This window comes from Zalophus californianus, chromosome 14, assembly GCF_009762305.2.
Source record: "Zalophus californianus isolate mZalCal1 chromosome 14, mZalCal1.pri.v2, whole genome shotgun sequence".
Lineage (NCBI taxonomy): Eukaryota > Metazoa > Chordata > Mammalia > Carnivora > Otariidae > Zalophus > Zalophus californianus.
In genome coordinates, this window is record NC_045608.1 from 24,690,401 (window position 1) to 24,706,905 (window position 16,505).

A 16,505-nucleotide genomic window follows, 5' to 3' on the forward strand; every position below is an offset into this window, starting at 1 on the left:
CCTGACATTGAGGTGGGTGGGCCTCAAGTGTTCCCTCCTGCCTTTCCATCAGTTACAGTGAGGGGTAAGGCATGGTCCCTTCCCTGGAGAGCAGCCACCTACATATTGTGCCTTGTGAGAAGTTCTATTCTGGCAGAGGAGGGAGTGATTGATTATCTATTTAATTTTACAGCCTGCCTCTGAGAAAGCAAAAAATGGCCGTGATACATGTGAGTATTTTTGAGACCTCCTTTCATCCCTTTTAGAAAGAGTCAGCTAAGCCATGGCAACAAGATTATGTGAGGTCACATAAACAGTTCATAGCCAAGTTGGGAGACTTGAGTTCCCTTTGGAAGGTCCCTTAACCACTTTGTATATTTTGTCCCATCAACTGCAAAATGAATGGTGACAAATGTTTTTCTTTTCCATAGGTCAGTTGTAGGGATTAGGTAAAAAATTTTAAAGTACTAACCGCACTGCATATTAAGATGATCTTTTTTAAGTGGGATCACAGAAGAATGAAATACCACCAAAATCTTCCCTTTATTTAGTGCTATACTATTTTTTAAAGATGTTTTATTTATTTATTTTGAGAGAGAGAGAGAGAGAGAGAGAGAGACTCTAAAGTAGAGTCTGAGTGCGAAGCCTGATGTGGAGCTCGATCTCACAACTGTGAGATCATGACCTGAGCCAAAATCGAGAGTCGGATGCTTAACTGACTGAGCCACCCAGGTGCTGTAGTGCTAATGTTATTTTCTCTGTCACTTTGACATGTAAGTCATTTAATTTCAACAACCCCCACTTTTCTCAGGGGGACATGATGGTGATCATCTGTGCCTTGCAGATTTTGATGAAGGCCTTCTGAAGACATCTGATTGAAATGTGTTTTAATGACAATTCATGTGATTTATGCATTTCAGCTCTTGGGACTCCAAAAGAATCTGAGAATGCCCTTCCCATCCAAGTAGATTATGATGCCTACGACGCCCAAGTGTTCAGGCTGCCAGGCCCATCCCGGGCTCAGCGCCTCGCCACCTGCAGGTTTTTTGCCAGATTCACTTTGGGGTGTATATAAAAATTGCTTGGGAAAACCTGAGGGCCTGTAGGGACCTTCATGAGAGCAACCCTGAAAATGTTTAAAATTAAAATTAACCAGTGGAAGCTATCCCATGTAGATCATTGGGGATTCTGTTTCCAGGTTTTCTGGCCCACCCATTTTGTTAGCTGTATTTCTAGGAAGTATCTTCCCCAGATAAAGAGAGTGTTCTACTTTTTTTAACCAAGAGAAATAATTCACAGGTTCTAGAATCTTCTTCTCACTGGGCTGCCCGTAATATGTATAGATCCTATGGTCCACAGTTTCTTTTGGGTTTTTTATTCCCAGAAGGCAAGAGACCTTTCTTTAATTGCTTTTTAAATTTGCTCCATGGTATTTGGTCATATGATAGTCTTTAACTGTGATGTAGTTAGATTTACCGATATATTCATTTCTGACTATTATGTAAAAAACCCACCCCTACCCCAGGGCTTCCCTCCCCCACCAGTGGACCAAATACCATGAGTCCCTTTTCCAGATCTCTTAAACATGCAAGTTTATTTAAACACAATGACTGGAAGAATATGCATCCCTTCACACTGATCAATGAGTTTATAGTGGCTACATGATTGTCTCCTGTCCTTTTTCCTCATCCCATCCTAAGATGAAAACACTTAGAGCTCAGACAAAACATTTCCTGAATGTTGAGAACATTTAGTGCCGTTAACTACGGCTGTCCCACACATAGATGCTGCCTAGGGGCTCGGTAGTGCTTTCCTGTGCAGTATTTTTTTTTTTTTTTTTGAGATTTTTATTTAGTTGACAGAGAGAGACACAGCGAGAGAGGGAACACAAGCAGGGGGAGCGGGAGAGGGAGAAGCAGGCCTCCCGCGGAACAGGGAGCCCGATGCGGGGCCCGATCCCAGGACCCTGGGATCATGACCTGAGCCGAAGGCAGACGCCTAACGACTGAGCCACCCAGGCGCCCCTCCTTTGGAGTATTTAAGAATGCTTTCATGGTCCAAGATCCTTGGTTTTCTTTTTTCTAATCAAAGGTGGCAAGACCTGGTATTTCAGAGACTTGGGTTATGTGCTCCCTGAGGGAGCAGACCATGTTTTAATTGGTGCTCTGTCGCCTGCACAGGACTGCGCATACACTGGGTCCAAATATTTACTGTTGCAATAGTGTACATATGGTCAGCCCAGGGGATCCGTTTTCAGGTTGTTTAAGCTCTGACTTAAGACAAAATCTTTCCAGGCAGAAAGAGAACAGCTCTGATGCCAGAAGGAAAGCCCTATCTATAGGTGCTAACTTTTCCATTCTGAATTTTTGTCTCCCCATTGGGCTTCTCCCCTTTTGATCCTTCCTCCTACTGCTTCCAGAGTTTTCCCCCTTAGGGAGTTTTATGTTTTAATACGGGTATACTGTTTTTTAAAGCTTTATTAGGGAAATGTTTGAACATGCTCAAATAGAGTAGTATAGTGAAGAGTGATCAGTGTCTTGTCAGACTCATTTCATTACTTTCCCCACATTTTACTTTTTGCTTGAGTATTCTAAAACAAAACCTTTTTTTAAACCTGTAAATACCATAGTGTATGTCTAACAGATAAGAATAAATAATCACAAGTACCAAAATTAACACTAATTCTTTAATATCTTCTAATAGCCAGTCTATATTCAGATTTCCCAACTGTTTCAAAAATGTGTTTTTACAGTTGGTTGGTTTGAATTGGGATCTAAAGAAGATGCAGACATTGCATTTGTTTGGATTGTCTTTTTTCTGTAACTGTTGTGTTGCTTTCTTCATTTGGCTGATTGTTGTGTTACGATGTTTAACTTGTCCTCTCTTCTCTGGATTTCCTATAAACTAGCAATTACCTCCAGAGGCTTGATTAGATTTAGGCTCAATTTTTTTTGTGCAGGAAGACTCTTGAGGTGGCACTGTGTGCTTTCTCTTGCATCGTATCATATCCTGCTTAGTTGCCCCGTTTTCAGTGATACGAGATGGATCGGTGGGGATCAAGTAGGGCCGGACTGGAGCAGTCACGGCTTTACAGCTATGACCCCAGGACTTGGGCCATTTGAAAACGGTCAGTTCTTACACAACATCTCAAGCTGGTCAAGGCAGAATACCTCCTACATTATTTCCCACTCATAGATCACATTGGGGATTTTTGCTATTGGTTTCCCAAGTGGCTTGGGCCGGCGACAGGTTTGGGTGCTTTAGTTCTAGGTGGGGCAGCATCACTTGCTTGCTGGTAACTCATGGTCTCTCACTTGTCAGGTCTGTGCGAGAGCGGGAGAGTCACAATCGAAAGAGCGCCAGCTCCTGTGACGTCTCATCCAGCCCTTCCCTGCCCAGCCGCGCATTGCCCACCGAAGAAGTGAGGAGCCAGGCTTCTGATGACAGCTCCCTGGGCAGGAGTGCCAACATCCTGATGATCCCACACCCCCACCTGCACCAGTATGAAGTCAGCAGCTCCTTGGGCTACACCAGCACTCGAGGTCAGAGAGCTGAAGCACGGGCACAGCTGGGGACAGATGGGGACAGCTCCCTTCCTGTAGCAGGGGATCGGGGGGGATGGGATGTGACCAGGTGTGGGGTGTAACTCCTACATCTTAATTATTTCCATGCCAGTGTGATGAGTTTAAGTCACCTGAGCTGTATGTATGTGCCTCTAACACCTTTTCCCCCTTCACTGTAACTGTATACCGTTCTTTATGTTAATGTAGAGCTTTTCTTAGGCCTCAAGTCAAAGGTGTTTGCTTATTTCCTTTTTTAAAAATGTAAAAACATTGGGCGCCTAGGTGGTTCAGTCGTTAAGCGTCTGCCTTCGGCTCAGGTCATGATCCCAGGGTCCTGGGATCGAGTCCCACATCGGGCTCCCCGCTCAGCAGGAAACCTGCTTCTCCCTCTCCTACTCCCCCTGCTTGTGTTCCTGCTCTCGCTGTGTCTCTCTGTGTCAAATAAAAAATAAATAAATAAAAAATAAAAATGTAAAAAAAATTATTTTTTTAAAGATTTTATTTACTTGAGAGAGAACGAGAGAGAGAGAGAGAAAGAGAGAGCGCACAGAGGCAGAGGGCGAAGCAGACTCACTGCTGAGCAGGGCGGCCAACGTGGAGCTCAATCCCAGGACCCTGAGATCATGGCCTGAGCTGAAGGCAGATGCCTAACTGACTAAGCCACCCAGGTGCCCCTGTTTACTTATCATTGCCATTTGTGCCATCCTTAAAACAGCCTTGGCCCCATAGTCTGCTTTAAGATTTCTCCTCGCAGGGGCACCTGGGTGGCTCAGTTGGTTAAGCAACTGCCTTCGGCTCAGGTCATGATCCTGGAGTCCCGGGATCGAGTCCCGCATTGGGCTCCCCGCTCAGCGGGGGGTCTGCTTCTCCCTCTGACCCTATCCTCTCTTGGGCTCTCTCACTCTCTCTCAAATAAATAAATAAAAACTTAAAAAAAAAAAAAAGATTTCTCCTCGCAGTTACCTGCTAACCTGGCTTGCACTAAGGAGCACAGGTGCTGTTTCTCTGTATCTTCTCCTGCCATCCAACAGCACCTGCAGCTGGAGTCTACAGGCCCCTCCTGACTTCTTACAAAACTTTTTATTTTGAGGGTGCCTGGGTGGCTCAGATGGTTAAGCATCTGCCTTCCGCTCAGGTCATGATCCCAGAGTCCTGGGATCGAGTCCCGCATTGGGCTCCCTGCTCAGCGGGGAGCCTGCTTCTCCCTCTGCCTCTGTCTCTTATGAATAAATAAATAAAATTGAAAAAAAAACTTTTTATTTTGAAATAATTATGGATTCATGGAAAATTGCAAATTACACACACCCCCTACCCCCCCCCCCACAGGGAGGTCCTATGTACCTTTCGTTCATTTTCCCCCATGGCAACATGTTGTGTAACTATAGACAACATCAAACCCAGGAAACTGACATTGGTACAAGCCACAGAGCTTATTCAGATTTCACCAGCTTAACATGTGCTCATTTGTGCATGTGTATTTCTATGCCATTTGTTTTTGTTTTTTGTTTTTGTTTTTCTAAGTAAGTACTATGCCCAACATGGGTCTTGAACTAATGACTCTGAGATCAAGAGTCATATGCTCTACCAACTAAGCCAGCCAGGTGCCCCCTGTGCAGTTTTACTACATGTGTAGCTTTATTTATTTATGATTATCATCATAATTAAGATACCAAACTATTCCATCACTGCAAGGCTCTGTGCTACCCCTTTATAGCCATATGTTCTCAGTAATCATTCTCTTTGTCTATAATTTTAATTTCAAGGATGTTCTATAAATGGAAGCATAGCCCTTCTGACTTTTGATCACTGACTTAGGAATGTTATGTACACATGGCTGCCCCCTTTTGCCCTCCTGGAAGGATTGCTGAAGGGTGAGGAGTGTTTTCTATGCCCCAGGACATTGAAGAGGAAGGCATCAGCTCCAGCACCATATACACTGTGCCCAAGGCCTAGGCAAATTTTTGACCACAGAATAAAGTTCATTTGTTTTTTAACTGACTCAAAGAATAAAAAGGAAATGCTGAAAGTGAAAGGAGCAGATATTTAATTACATGACTATAGTATATAACCTGTGTCACCTACATTAATTGGTTTTAGCATTCAAAGGAATTTTAATACATTTGAAATTTTCTAGGTTAGCTTTTTCCCACTTTCTGGAAATTTCTAAGTTTGCTTGACAGTTACTCCCATTTTGCTGAAAAGATTCTTTTTTTTTTTAATTTTTATTGTTATGTTAATCACCATACATTACATTAGTTCTTGATGTAGTGTTCCATGATTCATTGTTACTGCTGAAAAGATTCTTAGTAGGGTCTGTAACAAAAGCTAAATTAAACTAAACGTTAATTCTTTCAAAACCCCTGTTACTATAAAAGCCAGATCTCTGAGGAAATAACATTGTAGCTTTGGAAAATAGTTTTCTTAAAAATTATCTGAATAGTAGAATTGATTTCAATGTCCTTTAGTGATATTTGGGAGTTTATTGAAAAAGCTAAAAAGCGATTCACTGGGATATTGTAAGGCAGTATAATCTATAGGCCCTTAGTTTACTGTTTCTCTGCTATGTTTAGGGGGTCTTATCTATTTACCTACCCAATGTAACATAGAAAACATTTCCCCTTTCCTCTACACGTATTTTTGACCCACTTTATTCCTTAGTCCTATTTCTCATCCTTTTCAAAGCATGAACTTTTCTTTTAATTGGGTTTTCTCCTTTTATTTTAATAATAACTAGACCATATTCTTTTTTATTTGGTAAACCGGAACATCAATTCATTAACAGTGAAAAATATAGCTTTCATGGAGATCTGACTGTTCTCTTGCATGCAGATCAGCTTTGAGGAATTAACTATTGCTATATACCACGTTCTTTGGTAAACATTGGCTAAATATTGGTGGACAAGACAGATTCCTTGGTGCCACGGAATTTGCATCTGTTGGGCCCACGTTTTAACATGGGTGATTGCTTAGTGAACATGGGATGCACACCAGGGGAGCTGGTTGTGGGTTTTAGCTCTCTGATCCACTTAGGTTATGTAGCCTGTGGCCTCCATCTCTTTAATAGGGACCTGTCTGCCATTGGATGGGGGACAGATTGAGTCCAAATATCATGTCACCTCCTTGCCTAGTCAACACTGGATGCATCCATTTCTTCAATCTTTTCTCCCAAGAGTTGTTTTTTTTTTTTTTTTTTTTTTAACACAGTGGCATTTGATTGCTTACTTATTTCCAGGTGACTGAATCAGTGGGAGGGGGTTCTGATCCACCCAGTCATTAGGGCCCCAGGCTCCTTCTATCCTGGGGAGCCATGATCATTAGCACTGGTCTTCAAAGTTGGCACAGTAGGGGAAAGAGAATGGATATCATGAGTGGAGATATTTGTGGTCCAGGCCTTCAACTGGAGCATGGCACTTCTGTGTTCTGTTGGCTGGAACGAATTTATTTTATTTTATTTTATTTTATTTCATTTTATTATTTCCAGTGTAGTTAACATACAGTGTTATATTAGTTTCAGGTATACAATATAGTGATTCAATAATTTCATACATCACCCATTGCTCATCACAAGTGCACTCCTTAATCCCCATTCCCCACCCCCCCACCTCCCCTCTGGTAACTATCAATTTATTCTCTATAGTTAAGAGTCTGTTTCTTGGTTTGTCTCTCTTTCTCTTTCTCCTTTGCTCATTTGTTTTGTTTCTTTAATTCCACATATGAGTGAAATCATATGGTATTTGTGTTTCTCTGACTGACTTATTTTGCTGAGTGTAATATTCTCTAGCTCCATCCATGTTGTTGCATATGGCAAGATTCATTCGTTTTCATGGCTGAATAATATGCCATTGTATGTATATACCACATCTTTTTCCATTCATCTATTGCTGGATGCTTGGGCTGCTTCCATAATTTGGCTATTGTAAGTAATCCTCCTATAAACACAGGGGTGCATGTATCCCTTTGATTTAGTGTTTTTGTATTCTTTGGGTAAATACCTGGTAGTGTGATTACTACATCATAGGGTAATTCTATTTTTAATTTTTTGAGGAACCTCCGTACTCTTCTCCACAGTGGCTGCACCAGTTTGCTTTCCCACCAACAGTGCAAGAGGTGGAATGAAGTTATTTAGCCCCAGCAAAAAGGGGCTGTAGTCTCGTGTGCCTACACATTGGCTATCTCTGCCAGGGTCTGCCCTTCTAGGCACCACATATCTATTTTTACTGTTCCTTCCACATATAGAATATACTCACCCTATCTCCCAGGGAAACAACTCAAGTCATTGCATTGAGCTCCAAGTGTAAGGTCTCCAGGCGATGTGTGGTCCTCCCTATCCAGTTTTGGGGTGGCTTCATTGGGCCAGTAATTTAGGAACCAGTAATTTAGGAACCCCCTTCTCCCAAGTATTTATTTATTTATTTAGAAAAAATGGAGGAATGGGAAGGGGAGATGGAGAGAGAATCCCAAGCAGGCTCCACCCCCGGCACTGAGCCCCACACAGGGTTTGATCTCAGGACCCTGAGGTCATGACCTGAGCTGAAATCAAGAGTCAGATGCTTAACTGACTGAGCCACCCAGGTGCCCCTCTCTCAAGTATTTAAAAAGTAAATCAAATGTTGCAATTCATTATAGTTTGGTAAATGATTTTACTCATTTCTCTCACTCCCTAACATGTGTGATGTCCAAGATTCTGGTCAGCTTGGCTGATGCCTGCCCATTCCTGGTTTCAACGTGGCTCTGTGCTTTCTCTTTGTGCCTCCACAATAACTGACAGATGTCCTGGAGAACATGATGGAGCCACCACAGCGAGACTCCAGCGCTCCGGGGAGGTTCCATGTAGGCAGTGCGGAGTCCATGCTGCATGTTCGACCTGGGGGATACACACCCCAGCGGGCACTGATTAACCCTTTTGCCCCCTCACGAATGCCCATGAAGCTCACATCCAACAGAAGGCGCTGGATGCACACTTTTCCTGTGGGTAAGTTGGTTGCTCAGGAAAGAGCCTGGGCTGGGAGTTGCTAGTCCTGGTCCTTGTCACTAACCAACCATGTGGCCTTGGTCAAGTATCTCAACTTCTCTATACCTCCAGTGCCCTACTCATGAGATGGGGATAAGCATGGCCATTCTGCCCACCCCAGGGGTTCTTGTGAGGATTCTTGAGGACACACTTGGAAAGGGCTTTGTAACTACCAAGCAGTGTAAACCTAAGGGCTTCTCATTTTTGTTTGGAAAGGACTGTACTTTGTCACCTGCTTTCTTTCTTAAGACTAATGCCCTTCATTCTTGTTCATTCCTTCCTCTCCTAGCTCTCTCTGGTAGTGATACTATTGTCTTGGTTACACAGAAGTTATGTTACTCTGTGTTCTCTCAGGGTTCTCTGACAACTGAAAAAAAAACAGTTTTTGAGAAATGGGTAAACCATTTTTTTTTAGTTCAAATAAATTAAAAAAAACAGGATAAAATAAGTGGGTTCTATTTTTTATAATGAGATGCTATACAGAAATAAAAATGAACTACAACCACATCCAAACCTATGTTTAAATTTACAAACATAATGAAAGAAGCCCGACATAAAAAAAAGTACATTCTGTATGATTCCATTTAAATAAAGTTCAAAAGCAATCAAAACTTAAAAAAATTTTTTTTTCTTCAAATTCACTGTTTTTCCTAGCCCATCCTTTTTGATCTGTGTTCTCTCCTACAGATGATGACAGTAGGGTTTTATAAAGCTGTGGCTAAAATTAAACTTCAGCTTAATGGGCTCTGACTGGGCTGGGAAGGAACAGATGCATTAAACTCCAGGGTTTTTTCATGGAAGCAATCCTGCTGAATGCCTGTGCATGTCTAGTTACTTCCTTTCCCACTTGCTTTTAGGGTTAAAAGTTAAATAAGTGAGAAATGAATCTGGTTGTTTGGGCTGTAATGGGGGGGGTCACTCCTAAACTCCTCTTTGCCCCCCTTCTCCCTGCCATAATCAGTCACATGATTTGTTTCTTTCCAATGTCTCTTTCCCTATGTTGTTATCCCCACAGGCTCCCTTTGAATTCTTTAACGAGAACTGTTGATGTTTCTTGTGTGACCTCCAGCTCTTGCTCCCAATCGTCAGGCACACTTTACTAAAACACGACTGTCTGGCCCCACTTCCTCTGTTTCCTCCTCCTGCCCACCTCGCCTGCTCCTAGCTGAGGCCATCCTTTGCCCAGTTCCTCAACTTGGCATCTCCTCGCTCCTATCCTCAGATGTTCTTCCCCGAGCTCATCTGGTGGTCTCCTGCTTGTCTTTTGCCTCCTCCACATTTGGGATTTCGCACACATTGTTTCTTCTACCCAGGTACCCTCTCCTTCAGTTCTTGCTAACCTTGCTGAACACTCACCTCGGAAGCTTCTCCTTCTCCAGGAAGCATTTTTTTTTTGGTAGATTTCACTAATGGTGATTTCTCCCCCGCCCACCCGATGTCTTTTCTGCACTTGCTCATCCTCTGCTGCTTAGAGTCACCATTGTCACCATCTCGTATATTAACAAAGTCATTGGCGTTTCACTTGTGTGTTCCTTGTCGTTTAGTTTGTTAGCCCTCCTGGGAGGGGCCCTCTACTCCTCTATGTCAGTGTTTCTCCCCAGCGTCTCAGCTTGACATGCATGAGACAGAGGCTCCTAACGTATTCTTAGGCTGAACAGGGTGACAAATGTGAGGCCCCACAGGAGGATGAGTCCTGCTCAGAAGAGGAGATGTCCTTTTGGGAAGCTGGAGGGTCATGTGTGTAATGTTCCCCTTGGTGTGCTCTCCTGTCGATCTCTCCCAGCACCCATGTCCCAGCAGCTGGAAAGAAGGAAGAGTAAAGCTAAGTACAAAGCACTAGCTCTTGGGTGGGAATGATGCTCAGTGGATCTTTGTCTGGGTAGGACCATCCGGAGAGGCCATCCAGATCCATCACCAGACCCGACAGAATATGGCGGAGCTGCAGGGCAGCTGGCAGAGGGACCCAACTCACTCCTCTGCAGAGCTACTGGAATTAGCATATCATGAAGCTGCTGGAAGGTGAGGATATGTGTAGGGCTCCAGAAGGTCCCTTGAAAAACTCCCCGGCACCCAGGACCATGGCAGAACACAGTCTGATGACAAAATGTTATGTTTCTAAGACTTGAAGGGATGGGATGAGATCAAGCCCTTCCTTTGTCAGTGCCGTTCCTTTCACGGGTTCAGATGCAAAGCAAACAGCCTGACACTGTTGCCACACATGTTACCCAGGCCCTGCTGTAGCTTCCATTCAAAGCACACTTTGTAAACCTCAAACATGAGTTTTGTCTAAACCTCAGCCAAGGGTGAGAACGAGTGCTGAGATAGGTGGTTCACGCTGCATGTTTCGGGCAGTCTGTGACTTTTGTCATTTTGGGCACTGAGAAATTCCACTGTTGAGTTTAGAAGTTTCTTATGCTAAAAGCAATGGAAATCAAGGTCTGCGTTTATAGAAACAACTCTTTGAACCCGAGTTCTGAATGCGTCACAAGGCATCCAAGAGAGTGAGTGCAGGAAGAAAGTCATTTAAGCCTTGACAAACATGAGTTGGGGTGACAGCTGGCCTCACTGTTCCTGTGATGCTTTAGGAAACAACTTGGCAAAGGGCAGTCTTTGGCCCCTTTTTCAATCACCTCGACATGCTATGGGTTGGATGGGATATGGGCAGGGCGTGACCCTCTTTATCAGCTTAACTTGGTACCTCTATTCACTCACCTCATATCCTCCTGTCCATGTGAGCACGGAGAAGCTGAGGACAGGAAAGGGCGGGCCGCCCAGTATGTCAGTGGGAGAGCAGTTTTTAGGGGGCCAGGGCAGGATAAGCAGGCCACAGGAGGCCAAAGCTGGCCCACATACCGAGCACGGCAGCCTGGTAGCCTCTGCTATGGCTCCCAGTTGTTGCCAGCCTGTGTGGCCAGATATGCAGGGCTGTTTTTGATGAAAACTCCTGGGATACAGGGTGAGCAGGATGAAAGAGGTAATGACCTGCATTAAGCCAGGTGGCTGGGCTCTGTTCTCTGCAGGCACAGCACTTCCCGCCAGCCTGGTGACAGCATGTCCTTCTTGAACTTCAGTGGAACAGAAGAGCTTTCTCTCAGCCTGCTTAGCAACAGTGGTGCAGGTAACCAATCCAAGAGGTAACAGAGTTGGGATGCTTAGAGTGGCAGGCTCACATCTAGAAAAGACATGGGGGCCAGAGAAGCAAGGCCAAGTCTATTTTGAGATCATTTCAGCCACAATTTTGGGTGACCTATTTAGAAGTGGTGCTGTATAATGCATGGAATTATAAATGGGCTGCACATTACGTTTTTAGCCGAGAACACATTGGTTAAACCGCATTCATCGTTGACCTGTCAGTGAGTCGTGACCAAGGGCCCCTTATGAGCTTAGTTTGGAGGCTAACGCCAGAGACAGCAGGAGTGGACTCTGCTCTGGAGAAGCTTCCAGATCTGTGAGTAGGGGGCTTACCCAGCAGCATAAAAACAATCAGGAGAGGCTCAGAGGGGAACAGTGTGGTTCCAGTTGTGAGATCAGAAAAGAGAAGGGTGGCATCATTGCTTTGAGAAGTGGGCATGCACCTCAGACTTGAAGGCACAGAATTTGTTCACCTAGAGAGTTAGCAGGTGAGGATTCTAGGTGGAGTTGGGGAGAGTATGAACTTTTACTAACACAAGTTATATGCTTTCTGGAAGCACTTGTATATCTACCCTGTCATGCAATTCTTCTAAGAGGGCATATGCTATTAAATATAATTTGCACATGAGGCAATTTAATGCCCAGAGGTGTAGAGATATTACATGAATCTCTCAAGCCCTTGGCCAGGTGTCCTGACTCAAGACTGCTGTTCCTCACTTTGACCACACTGTTCAGAGTACCTTTAGGATGTAGGAGAGCAGGAGTTGGGATGGGTAAGGGCAGATTTTGGAAAGCCTCAAAGGACAGCTCTTGTTCAACATGAGTGTGAAAAACATTAAAACTTGGGGGGTGGGGCAGGGTGGAAATGGGGCTGCTCTTAGTTTTCTATAACTAACTTGCATTTCTAAAACTTTAAGCTAAGTTTTAGTAGAAGGTGTAGTGAAAGTGAAGTTGTACCAGAGTGGTTAATGAAGAGTTCTTTCATTCGTTGATTGCTTCATCCAACAGTATTTCTAAAGGTTTGTAGTCAAGTCTTGAAAAGCAGTTGGTAGTAAATAAATGCCTAAAGGATTATAATTGATTCATTTCTTTCCTCCTTCCTTTCTTTTCTCTGTTTCTTTTATTCTTTCTCTTTAAATGAGAAAATGAATTGAATAACAATTTAGGGATAAGATAACTTTTAATGACTGCACTCAGGGTTCTGAAAATGTCACTTGGCTGCCAGACTCCTGTAAAGTGCCTTCAGAATATCATAAAAGCAACCTTTCCATTTTGCTAATAAACCAAGGGGCCATTTTATAGGAACCCAGACTTTGAACTTCCCAGGCTGTTTGGGGTGGGTTGTACCAAGGAGGGCTGCTCTGGGGCTCACAAGACTACAGTTTGAACAAGTTTTACTGGTGACCTGAAGCAGGGGGATTCTGGGTTCCAGTGGTAATAGCACCAGTATTTACCCTGACTCGTCCTGGAGTGGTTCTGGACCTGGGATACCTAAAGTAGATCAGATGATTCCTCAGAAGATGAGGCTTTGGAATTTTGAAATCTACTTTGAGGAAAAAAGGAAGTTTCAAAGAATCCTTATTTGGGGATGGTTGTGGAAAATTCTCTAATGACACCATCATGCTTGCGCCATAGATCCATGCATCTGATGGGCCTCTCTGCTTGGATGACTCCTGATGTCTTGTGGTTCCCCCACCCCCTCTCCCTCTTCTGTTCCCTCTTGCTTCTGACTCTGGCCCCTCCCCTCCATTCTCAACTGCCACAGCTTTATTTTAGATCCCTGTCATTTCTGCCCAGGATTGTGATAGCAGCCTTCTTTTTTTTTTAAAGATTTTATTTATTTGAGAGAGAGAGAATGAGAGATAGAGAGCACGAGAGCGAAGAGGGTCAGAGGGAGAAGCAGACTCCCCGCTGAGCAGGGAGCCCGATGCGGGACTTGATCCCAGGACCCCAGGATCATGACCTGGGCCGAAGGCAGTCACCCAACCAGCTGAGCCACCTAGGCGCCCTGATAGCAGCCTTCTAAGTGATCTTCCTGCTTCTGTTCCTGTCCCCTCTGATTCATCTTCCATACTGTCACCAAGGAGATAGTTCCAAATGCAAATCTGATCAGCCACTCCTCCCCATGTATAAAACCCTCCTGTGGTTCATGGCCTGTAATGCTGGTCATTACCTGTCTCTTGCCTGCCTTGTGTCTTCATTTGCCACCACTTCCACGCATCACTGCACGGAGAAAGAACTCAGGCTGTAGACTCTTTGGATGTGAGTCCTGACTCCACTTCTAATGAGCAGTGAGGCCCTCAGGCCAGGTAACCTCTGTGTGTCTCACTTTCATCATCTGTATCATTCAATGTGATAATCCACGTAAGGTGCTTGGAATGGTGCCCGGCGTGCATGGGGCGTGCTCATTGAACGAGAGCTGCCATTGTTGACTATGTTATGAGGTGTGCATCTGTTACACTCCAGCTATTGCTTGTGGCTCCTCCGAAGACCTTCGTCCTCTTCTTCCTTTGCATGGACCAGTCCCCCTGCCGAATATGCTTTTCCCTTACCTTCAACCCTCATTCTCCCGGGCAGACATCAGCTCAGTCTTTAGGATTCAAGCCCAACAATACCTTATCTTTGAAGCCCTCCCTGGTGGTTCTCCCTCATCCCCAGGCCTTCCCGGGAGATGGTAGGCATGTTTCCACAGAGCTCCATATGCATAACACAATTGTGCTACTTGGCATATCATGATCCCGCTGTTTGTTTCTGTGTCTGTCTCTGCACTAGACTGAGAGAGCTTATCTTTATTCATCTTCTCCCCACAGTGTTTAGCACATTTATTGACAAGTGAATTTGTGCTTCCACGACCAAGCTGCCATATGTGAGAAGCATTTGAACAGTCCACAAAATTATTCTCTTTAATTGGTATGCAAGTGTGCAATACATAAATATGTTCTAGAATGTGTTGCTTCTTAGAAAAAGTATGGGCTCCTTGGATTCTTTTTCTAGTCAGGGTGATAGCGTTAAGTAGGATCATCCTTACCTTTGCCCAGTCCCTTTACGACCAGTAGCATGTGTTTTCAAAGGGGCCAGGGGTCATCAGGAGGTAGGCTGTAGCATTGGGCTCCCATAGGACTTGAACTCCCATCTTCTATCTTGTGCTTCCTGATCAATTATGTTAGCCAGCCACAGAAAGGATTAGGTAAAAATCACTCTAATTTTTATTACCATGTACAATAACCAATTAATGTCAGATCTATCAGGATATATCTCGAATCTTTCCATAGATGTCATCACCTCCATCAGCCCCAGCCCTGTCCAAGATACCTTCCTCTTTTGCTTGTATTGTTGCAGTATCCCACTAACTGTTCTCTCAGCTTCCTTCTTTTGTCCTTTCATGTAGTTTATTTCCAGCACAGCAGTTCTGTGTGACCCTCTGAAAATAGAAGTCAGATCATGAAACTTCTGTGCACAGAACCCTCTGGGGCTTCCCAGTGCACTCGGATTAAAAGCTGAAGGTGTTACAGTAGCCGACAGAGCCCCCGCCTCTTGCGACCTCTTTGTTACTCTCAGACCTCGTCTCCTGCTTCCCCCTCACACTTGGGTGAAGTGGTTTCCCAAATGTATCAGGCACATTCTGCACCTGAGGTGCTTTCTCTTGCTCTTCCCTCTGCTCTGCCCTCACAGTGAAGAGCTTTATGGGTAAGGTCCACATGTCTGAGTTTGCCCAGGACAGTCCTTGTTTGAATTCATTGTCCTGTATAATTACTAATAGTGTCCCCTTTCACTCTCGAAGGTGTCCTGGATGATAAATGATATGGCCATCCTACCCACAGCTTGTTCTATTCCTTCCTTTAGGTCTTACCCAAATTGCCACTCTTTACCCACTCCCCATCCATCTTCCCTGCCTATTATTTCTCCAGAATACCACCTGTCATACTTAGGTCTTTTCATTTTGTATTTTTTATTGTAAGCTCCAACAAGGCAAGGATTGTTTCACTCGTGGCTGTATCTTCAGAACTTAAAACAGTTCCTGGCACATATCAGGTATTTGAATGAATACTAAAAAGCTTTCTGAGGTTAGCTTTCCCTTCACTGAAGAGTGCTTTTCTTCCCTGTCTTACAACCTTATTGAACAATTAACTGGATTCCTTTTCTCAAAGGCTTGGATAGTCTTTTTCTCCCTTGCTTGTTTTTGAAGTGACTTTCCTTTCAAGCCATCCTCAATCTTCATGGAATATGGTTTGCTTTCTTCAAACTCACTATACTCTTACCCATTCCAGAAATGTTTATGGAACTGTAGGCACTGTGCTAAGGCCTGAGAAGAAACAAAATGATTAAGACACCAGTTCTCACCTCAGGGAGCTCTGGCTCACCATTCACTTGCAGTTCGATTTGAAGCAGTTTTGTGCAGGGTAACAACAATGAAAGGGAAGCCCTCTTGTGGGGAGCAGGACTTAGTGGTTACTGTGCAGTTTGAACCTGTGACATCTGCTACATTCTGATATGATAGATGAGGGAGTGCCCCAGCCCTAGAGTTTAGCCTTCAACCTTTGCTGATGCTCAGGTTCATCATCTTTATAAAGGGGATAAAGATCTTTACCTGCCTGCCTGCCTCACAGGGTTGTTGTAAGGAGCAAAGGTAGATTGGGCTCCTTAAGGACAAAATTGTCACAGTAGGTTCTCATTTGGGGACAAAGTGGGGTCTAAATAAACAACTAGTTATCTTTTCATTTCATTAAAAAATAGAAAAGAAACAGGAAAACCTCATCTCTGACCTCCTGGGCTTGACAGTTTGCACCATCTGCAGGCACTCAGGCATGACTCAGATTTTC

The 16,505-nt window shown here is 44.1% G+C and overlaps 1 protein-coding gene across 9 annotated transcripts in view; it reads left to right on the plus strand.

Annotated features, from left to right (window-relative positions):
* DEPDC5 (DEP domain containing 5, GATOR1 subcomplex subunit) overlaps positions 1-16,505 on the plus strand; it is a 122,784-nt gene that overhangs the window by 48,243 nt on the left and 58,036 nt on the right. For 6 of the 9 annotated variants that reach the window (XR_003516929.1, XM_027576287.1, XM_027576288.1 and 3 more), the window contains exons 19-24: positions 173-209; positions 900-1,020; positions 3,301-3,521; positions 8,311-8,514; positions 10,437-10,572; positions 11,574-11,671. Coding sequence is in view for 8 of the 9 variants with exons in the window: in XM_027576287.1 (XP_027432088.1) it covers positions 173-209; positions 900-1,020; positions 3,301-3,521; positions 8,311-8,514; positions 10,437-10,572; positions 11,574-11,671 (817 nt within the window). In the remaining variant the exon portion in view is untranslated. The remainder of the gene's footprint in view (positions 1-172; positions 210-899; positions 1,021-3,300; positions 3,522-8,310; positions 8,515-10,436; positions 10,573-11,573; positions 11,672-16,505) is intronic. The other 3 variants (XM_027576292.1, XM_027576293.1, XM_027576294.1) reach the window with 1 other exon arrangement.